The 8,584-nt window shown below is 59.2% G+C and overlaps 2 protein-coding genes across 4 annotated transcripts in view; one reads left to right on the forward strand and one right to left on the reverse strand.

Annotated features, from left to right (window-relative positions):
- The window catches only part of CRCP (CGRP receptor component), a 95,145-nt gene extending 87,802 nt beyond the window's left edge, over positions 1-7,343 (reverse strand). For all 3 annotated transcript variants that reach the window (XR_003003193.1, XR_003003192.1, XM_024744227.1), the window contains exon 1: positions 7,268-7,343. Coding sequence is in view for 1 of the 3 variants with exons in the window: in XM_024744227.1 (XP_024599995.1) it covers positions 7,268-7,338 (71 nt within the window). In the remaining 2 variants the exon portion in view is untranslated. The remainder of the gene's footprint in view (positions 1-7,267) is intronic.
- The window catches only part of ASL (argininosuccinate lyase), a 10,949-nt gene that overhangs the window by 2,039 nt on the left and 326 nt on the right, over positions 1-8,584 (forward strand). The window contains exons 3-16 of the mRNA XM_024744226.1: positions 2,661-2,855; positions 3,174-3,257; positions 3,462-3,518; positions 3,665-3,762; positions 5,223-5,300; positions 5,388-5,465; positions 5,863-5,915; positions 6,283-6,345; positions 6,535-6,649; positions 6,792-6,876; positions 6,989-7,048; positions 7,289-7,372; positions 8,179-8,259; positions 8,422-8,528. Of these exons, the coding sequence (XP_024599994.1) occupies positions 2,661-2,855; positions 3,174-3,257; positions 3,462-3,518; positions 3,665-3,762; positions 5,223-5,300; positions 5,388-5,465; positions 5,863-5,915; positions 6,283-6,345; positions 6,535-6,649; positions 6,792-6,876; positions 6,989-7,048; positions 7,289-7,372; positions 8,179-8,259; positions 8,422-8,528 (1,238 nt within the window). The remainder of the gene's footprint in view (positions 1-2,660; positions 2,856-3,173; positions 3,258-3,461; positions 3,519-3,664; positions 3,763-5,222; positions 5,301-5,387; positions 5,466-5,862; positions 5,916-6,282; positions 6,346-6,534; positions 6,650-6,791; positions 6,877-6,988; positions 7,049-7,288; positions 7,373-8,178; positions 8,260-8,421; positions 8,529-8,584) is intronic.

The following is an 8,584-nucleotide window of genomic DNA, read 5'->3' on the forward strand; positions in this document are numbered from 1 at the left end:
GCAGTTGTCCCTGTGTAGCAGAGTCCACAGGGCTCTTGCGTGTGCTAAGAGCCAGGATGTAGGGGACCGTGCCGTGTGGCCCCAGGACCTGGTGGCTTCCTGTCTCATTGGCCTCTCTCCCTCAGAGCCAGAGGACTCCTGGGTTCTCTTTCTGACTTAGTGGCAGGAGTCTGAGGCACAGGTTCCTTTCCCTGGGCCTCAGTTGATTTACCCGGCAGATGGGGATAATATTAGCTGTCTGCCTTCTCTGTAAGGTACTGGATCATGAGGTCATTGCTTTGAACCCTTCAAGTAAAATGGGCTGTTTGCTTGATGCCAGAGAAGAGAACCCCGGGCCTGGGAAGCAGGAGGTGTGGGTTCCAGTCCCTCCTGGCCCCCATTAGCTGGCAAGTCACTTCCTCTCTGGGCCTCAGTTTTTTATTGAATAAATGGGTTAAGACTGTCTGCCCTACTAGCTTCTGGGTCATGGTGGAGGGCCCGTGGCAGGGCCTGGACTTTGGGGCCAAACAGACTTGGCTTCTGAAGCAGTCACTCGACCTCTCTGAATGTCTTTCCTCATTTGTAAAATAGGGGTAACCTCACAGGAGGGTGTAAGAGCATCTGGAGAATGCATGGCACAGGGCGAAGCAATAGTAGGTGCTCAATAAATCATGGCTAATGACACTAAGAGGGACAATGCCAGTATTTCCCATGTGTTCTAAATTGGCTGTTGCTCTTTCATCCCAGCCTGAACCAGTGTCCCTGTCCCCTTGCCCCAAAGGGATCCTTCTGGCCCAGATGTACCCTGGCTCACAGCAGTGCCCTCTCCCACCATCTCACCCCTCTCTCAGTGCCCAGGTGGTGGCACGTCACTCTAACATCCTCCTGGGGTCCTTTTAAGACTGCCAGCAGGGTAGGAGCTTGGCCCCAATGCGGAGTGGGCTGCCTTCAGGAAACCAGGGCGCCAGGCGACCTCTGCTTTCCCCAGGCCGTCCTGTGGGTTGGCACTAATTGGTTTGGCTGCGGCCCCACTTGTTAAATAGCTGTTATTACTAGCAACCCACGAAGTGAGTCCAGGGGCCTGCTGGGGGAGGTGATGCCAGGCCCCTGGCTGAAGGGCAGCCTGCCTCCCCAACCTGACTGGCTGGCCCTGGCCCTCTGGCCCCAGTGGTCAGAACCGGGGCCCCACGTGGTGCTTTGCTGGAGATCTAGGCCTGGCGGGACAGCAGGGGGTAAGGGGCAGGTCCAGCTCAAAAGGCTGAGTGGGGGCAGAGGCTACATCTGCAGGGCAGAGTCCTCTGGCAGCCAAGGCTGCTGGGCACTGAGGGGTCAGTTCACAGCCTGGGGCCAGAGCACCCTGGGGCCAGGTCCCGGGGGTGCACACAGGAGTGACGAGTGGAGCTAAGGCACACCCTGACCCTGGCAGCCCTCGGCCCCTCCCTTAGCAATACCTAGAACTTACTGAGTACCAGGCACTGTGCTATGTATGCAGTTTAATGGCTTAATCTAACAATTCCATCAGATAGATGCTATTATTATTCCTATTTTATAAAGGGACAACCCTGAAGGCTAGAGAGGTAATTTAACACTCCTATGGTCAGGTGGCTAACTGAGGTCTACGACATTGCAGGGAGACAGAGGAGAACATATGTCCCCAGTGGCCACTGTAGACCCCTTCCACAGAAAAGATGCCAGCGAAGTAACATTCCCACCTCCACCCCGGACCGCTCTCCTCCTGTCCTTGGCTCACTGGGCACTAGGACTGCCCCTCAGGGGTTCTGCGCTCCCTCCCCCATCTGTCCCATGCCCTGACCTATGCCCTCTTTCAAAACAGAGGTGTCTCTGTCCCATCCCTCTGCCCTTGGCTCCTGGGGGGCAGAGGGTCAGCTAGTGACCTCCTAGAAGGCCGATGATAATGGGTGTGTCTGGGGTGCTCTCCAGAGGAGTGGGGGGTTGGGACCTTAGGCCCCACCCCAAGCTGGGGGAGGGAGATGCAGGTAATTTGAGGCTGATGGGGCCCCTCAAGTGCCTCCTCACCTGTCCCTGCAGCAAATGTTCAGAACAGCAGAGCCAGCAGAGAGGTCCTGGTGGCATGTGGGGTTTAGAGCAGGGCTTCGACTTCTGGCTGCCGAGGTGCAGTCCGGGCTCTGCCGCTCTCAGCAAGGGCAAGGTAAAGATCTGCTCTGTGCCTCAGCTTTTCCTCTCTGTAGCAGGATAGTATTGGTACCCAGCTCACAGCGTTGCTGTCTGCGTGACAAGCAAATAATGGTGCCTGGCAGACAGTGAGAATGCGACGTATGTTAGCCAGCATTATTGTCATTATCCCTGGTACATCAGAGCTGGATTCCAGAGTGACTTCTCACTTTGGTCAGTGGCAGGAAGGGTCCCAGAAGTTCTGCTGTGGTCTCAGGGGTGCCTGCCACCATCTCCCTGGAGCAGCGCCCCATGGTGGGAAAGAACCTAACTTCAGTGTCCAGCCAATTTCCCACATTCACTCCCTGAGTGACTCTGGGCAAGTTCCTAACCCTCTCTGAGCCTCAGTTTCCTTATCTGTCCAGTGAGAATAACCCTGCCCGCTGGCTCCCACTGCCGTCAGATTTGATAACTCTCCTGAGGGCCCTTTGTGGGAGGTACTGTTCTCAAGGGGGGAGGAGACTAATTGCTCATGCTCTCCTGGCCAGAGCGGGAAGCTGTGGGGTGGCCGGTTTGTGGGCACAGTGGACCCCATCATGGAGAAGTTCAACTCGTCCATCACCTATGACCAGCACCTCTGGGAGGTGGACGTGCAGGGCAGCAAGGCCTATAGCCGGGGCCTGCAGAAGGCGGGGATCCTCACCAAGACCGAGATGGACCAGATACTCCAGGGCCTGGACAAGGTACTCTCCACACTCCCAGGCCCAACCCAGCGTCCCTCCCTGTGGTCCCAGGCTTTCACCAAATCCCCGAGCGAGCGCAGGCTGCGGTATCATCCCAAGCCTGTCATCTCCCCTCGTAGTGATCATATGCCTAGAGAGGTGCCCTTTAACCACATGCTGTGCTGACTGTCTCTCTTCATCCCTTAATGCTCCTGTGGTCCTATGGCTCCTGAGCAAACGTGCTCTTGGCCTGTGATTCTCCTCGGGGGTGGAGCGCTGCCAGGACTCAACTGCTGATGCCCACCCTCCTGACCCCCGTGTTGCTGCTCTCTGCTACAGGTAGCTGAGGAGTGGGCCCAGGGCACCTTCAAACTAAGCCCCAATGATGAGGACATCCACACGGCCAATGAGCGGCGTCTGAAGGTGAGGCCACCCCCACCCCTGCCCCTCCCCTCTCTGGGCCACTTTTGAGCATAAGCTGTTCTTATGCTCATTCTGTTCCCTTCATCACTGGGACCTCAGAGCAGGAGGCCTTAGCAGAGATCGGGCAGAACCAGGGCACCCCGGGGCAGGGAGGGAAGGCCACAAGCAGGCAGACCCCGACTGCGTGCCTCCCTCCACCCCCAGGAGCTCATCGGTGAAACCGCAGGGAAGCTGCACACAGGACGAAGTCGGAACGACCAGGTGCCGCCAGCCTGCCCAGCTCCCCGCCCTGGGCCTTCCCAACCTTGGGTGGTCCAGACAGCAGAGCTGGGGCTCAGCAGCGGTCCTGGCTCCCCAGGGAGGCAACACATCTGTGGTCCCTGAGTGCCACATCCTCCTCCCAACAGGTGGTCACAGACCTCAGGCTGTGGATGCGGCAGAACTGCTCCATGCTCTCTGCCCTCCTCCGGGAGCTCATCAGAACCATGGTGGATCGGGCAGAGGCGTGAGTGCATGCAACACCAGGTGGCAGAGAGGGGCATGAGGACATCCAGGGTCTCCGCTCCCCCGAGACAGGCAGCCTGAATGCCAGACCTAGGTGGCAGGGGTGATGAGGGTAGGGGGGCCAGGCTCTGGAGTACAGGGGTACAGTCCAGAACTCCTGGACTGAGTGAGGCAGAGCAGCCAGGAGTGGGGATTTCTTGCAGCATCCCCGACCCCCAGTCAGCCCAGCTTAGCAGGCAGGGGGAGCTCACCCTTTGAGGGTTCACAGGCCAGAGGCTAAGGCACTAGGCAAATGGCCCGAAGCCCGCGGAAAGGGGCCGGCTTGCCCGGGGCAACCAGAGAGTCACTCCTTGGCCTGCCTGTGCCCCATGTCCCCCATCCCCACACAGCATGGCGGGCAAAGGACAGAGCTGAGGGCTGCCTCCCACTGGCCTCATCCCAAGCTTTGGCTTCTGTGACATGACTTCTGAGAAGTCTCTATTTGGTGTCAGAGACAGGGTTGACCCCTCCTCTTCCCCAGCTCCCTGTGACCCCTGTTTCACTGACTTCACTGGGGGAAAACAAGGGCCCCCAAACTGTCATCCTCAGGGCAGGGTGGGTGTTGGGAGGATTAGGGACTGACTGCTAATGAGTACAGGGTTTCTTTCCTTTTTTTTTGTCTGTGTTGGGTCTTCATTGGTGCACGCAGGGAGCGGGCTTCTCACTGCTGTGGCTTCGCTTGTTGCGGAGCACGGACTCTAGACGCGCAGGCTTCAGTAGTTGCAGCACGTGGGCTCAGTAGTTGTGGCGCACGGGCTTAGTTGCTCTGCGACATGTGGGATCTTCCCAGACCAGGGATCGAACCCATGTCCCCTGCATTGGCAGGCAGATTCTTAACCACGGCACCATCAGGGAGGTCCCAGGGTTTCTTTCTTGGGGTGATGGTTGTACACTAAATGTACACTTTAAATGGGTGATTTGTATGTGAATTATATCTCAATAAAGCTGTTTATTTAAAAAAATTAGAACTGTCACTCACAGCACCTGTGCCACTGCCCTGCCTACTTTAAAGTGCCCCCAGCTATTCTGGGCTCCTCTGGAGTTCCTCTCATGCTCACGAACTCGGCCTCTCACTGCCAGGTGGTACCTGCCGTGCACCTCCCCCCCTGCCCTGGCCCCTACCCAGATCTGCTACCAAGGTGCAGAGACCCCAGCTGAAGGTGTAATCTCTACTTGGTCCTACGCTCACCCTCTGGACGCCCCCAGCCATGGCCCAGTCACGATGCCCCACCTCCCAACCCTTCCCTTACACCATGTTTGTCCCCAGGAGATCACTTGGTCCCTTGTGCAGGCAGATCCTTGGTGAGCCTGCCCTGCTCTTCCCTACAGGGGCCCAGGACTGCAGGGTCCCAGGGTCCCAGGCAGGCCTCGCCTGAACCTCCTGAGCCCCTCAGGCTCCCTGCCCCTACTCTTCCCCTACAGGGAACGTGACATCCTCTTCCCAGGGTACACACACCTGCAGCGGGCTCAGCCCATCCGCTGGAGCCACTGGATCCTGAGGTGAGCGGGCAGTGAGGGAGGGGCGTGGTGGAGGGGAGGGGCCCAGCCCAGGCTGCCCTGACCCTCCTGCCTCCTGGCTTCCCACAGCCATGCTGTGGCACTGACCAGAGACTCTGAGAGGCTGCTGGAGGTGCAGAAGCGGATCAACGTCCTGCCCCTGGGGAGGTGAGTGAGGCCCAGTGCTCCAAGGATGGGGCTGCTGCCACATACTTAGCATGTTCCTTGGGCTTCAAGAGAAGAGGAGGGGCCAGGAAGGGCAGAGGGGGACAGAAGCCAGGCAGTCAGCCTCCCCAGCCACGGTGGGAGAGAGACCACCAATGGATCCTCAGCTCTCTCTAGGATGGGGGCGATGAGTGTGTCACAGCCAGGCCAGAGCTCTCCAGAGAGCCAGCCAGCTGCTCACATCGTGCCGTTTCCCCCGCGTGGGGACAACTGTCTGGCACCCAAGCCGACCAGGCCGCAGCCCTGGCAACCAGAGCTCAGCACAGGTGTGCGTGCAAGTACATGCCAGGGCCTGCCTGCCGGGAGCCCCGGTCACTCAGAACCCCTCCCATCTCTGCAGCGGGGCCATCGCAGGCAACCCTCTGGGTGTGGACCGGGAGCTGCTCCGAGCAGGTGAGGCACCCTGCCCCTCCTTTCCCAGGAGACCACCCTCAGCACCTGCCAGGTCTCGCAGACACACACTTAGAGAGGGCAGGGGTCCGGGTAAAACCCTGGTCTATTATCTATGGCCAGTGAGGCTAGAGAGGCAAGGGGAGGCCATGAGAGAGGTGCATGGTGCCGGGGAGACTCAGGGCTCCCGCCTCCCTCCTGGGACCTGTACCAAAGACCTTCCCAACCTCCTGCCCCTCCCTACTCCTCCTCCCTGAGAGGGGGTCATGGGGGGGTGCTGAGCAGCCTGGTTGGGGGATGGGGGTGGGGAGAAGGCCCCTCCTCGCCCTCCAGCCCAACCCTATTGCCTTCCCCTTCCCGAATTGGCCAGAACTGAACTTTGGGGCCATCACTCTCAACAGCATGGATGCCACCAGTGAGCGAGACTTTGTGGGTGAGTCCTGGGCGCTAGCCCGCCCGCCCTCCAGGGCCAGTCCCCTGTAGTGCGTGCTGCCTTTGTCCCCCCGCCCTGCCTCCTCTCCAGCTTCCTACCACCCCCGAATGGCCCACTGGACCTTCTCCAGGCTGGGTGAGGGGCAAGGCCTGGTGACCAGACAGCCTGCTCTCCCTCTCCTCCCACAAGCTGAGTTCCTGTTCTGGGCTTCGCTGTGTATGACCCACCTCAGCAGGATGGCCGAGGATCTCATCCTCTATGGCACCAAGGAATTCAACTTGGTGCAGCTCTCAGATGCCTACAGGTAAGGCTGCGCCTGCCCTCCCCCAGCTCTGCGCCCACCAGCATGGCTTCTTTCCTCCTCACCTCAACCCCCGGGCAGAGCTGCCCAGCAGACCAGCCAAGGGGCACCGGAGCCCCTTCAGCCCCGGCATCTCTGTCTCCAGCACTGGAAGCAGCCTGATGCCCCAGAAGAAAAACCCAGACAGCCTGGAGCTGATCCGGAGCAAGGCGGGGCGAGTGTTTGGGCGGGTAAGCAGGGCAGGGAGTTGGGGCGAGGCCTCTGCGCTGACCCGGAGGGTCCTGAGGGAACGTCCAGGACAGGCTCCGAGGTCCAGCCCCCTGATCCTCCCTGTCCCCTCAGTGTGCTGGGCTCCTGATGACCCTCAAGGGACTTCCGAGCACCTACAACAAGGACTTACAGGTGCGAGGCTGGGGACCCAGTTGCACACACACCGCATACCAATTCTCGGGGTCCTGGCTCATCTGGGCAGGGGACCCACAGAACTGCCACCTCCTGTCCTGCGCACGCAGCCCTGGGAGTGCTCTCCTCTCCCTTGCTGCGGGGTGTATGAGATGCTGAGTGTTCCCAGTGGAAGGCAGTGGGAAGGCCTCACTGGGCACCGGGCTACTGGGCCCTTACCTCCTGCCACGTGCCTCCCAGGAGGACAAGGAAGCCGTGTTTGAAGTGTCCAACACCATGAGCGCCGTCATCCAGGTGGCCACTGGCGTCATCTCTACACTGCAGGCAAGACACGCCTCTTCTCCCCGAGGCCCCTAAGCTCAGGGCTGGGATGCCAGGAGGGTGATCTTGAGAGGAGGCAAGCATGGGTGGGTCCAGAGGCCGTGGGGCAGAGGGAGGGACCATGTGCTTGTTCCTGCCCTGGGAAGAGGGAAGAGACTTACTGCAGTAGAATGGAAGTGGGTTAGACTCAAGGAGCCCCATCAGCTGGCCTGGCCAGATTTCTTCTTTAACCATTTACTATGGGAAATATCAGTATACAACAGTTGAGAGGCTGTGTATCATGAACCCTTATGTACCAACACTCAGCTTAAACAACAATCAACCCATGGCCATTCTTGCTTCAGCTGTCTTTACCCACTACCCCCTCCACCGTTGTTTTTAAGCAAAGCCCCCTCATCATTTCATTCCTAAATAGTTCAGGATGTGTCTCTAAAGCAGTGGTTCTCAAAGTGTTGTCCCGAGATCAGCAGCATCAGTATCACCTGAGAACTTGACAGACCTGCAATCCTAGGCCCCCCTCCAGACCTGCTGAATCAGAGACTCTGGGTTTGGCCACGGAGATCTGTATTCATGATAAATCCTCCAGGTGATTCTGATGCTAAAGATAAGGAGGCAACCCCAGTAGCACAGCTAATAATTATCAATAATTATGAAATGATGGTTCAAGCAGAGAAAGCAGAAGAGGGTGGGTAAGAGGGGATCTGCCCAAGGCAGGGGACTTCCTGGCTGAGGGGGGGGTAGGCCTTAGGCTGGCAGCTCCAGGACCAAGGGGCCCCCAGATTCACACTCGCCTGGCTTGCTGTCCCCAGATTCACCGTGAGAACATGGCACGGGCTCTTAGTCCTGACATGCTGGCAACTGACCTCGCCTACTACCTGGTCCGCAAAGGGGTAAGTGTGGGGCAGCCAGGGTGGAGGGGCGAGGGGACAGGGATGTTCCTCAGGCTGGGGGTGGCGGTGGTCATGGTGCGGGGGGAGGGCCGGCACCCCCAGCAGAACAGGGAGCTCAGGAAGCCTGCGTCAGCACCGCTCTCCCGCCGCCCGCACCCCCAGATGCCATTTCGCCAGGCCCACGAGGCCTCTGGGAAAGCCGTGTTCATGGCCGAGACCAAAGGGGTTGCCCTCAACCAGCTGTCGCTGCAGGAGCTACAGACCATCAGGTGCGCTCCCCTCCCCTCCCCTCCCTCCCCTCACCTCACTTCCCTCACCTCACCTC

Source organism: Neophocaena asiaeorientalis, unplaced genomic scaffold, assembly GCF_003031525.2.
Source record: "Neophocaena asiaeorientalis asiaeorientalis breed wild unplaced genomic scaffold, Neophocaena_asiaeorientalis_V1.1 scaffold91, whole genome shotgun sequence".
NCBI classification, from domain to species: Eukaryota; Metazoa; Chordata; class Mammalia; order Artiodactyla; family Phocoenidae; genus Neophocaena; species Neophocaena asiaeorientalis.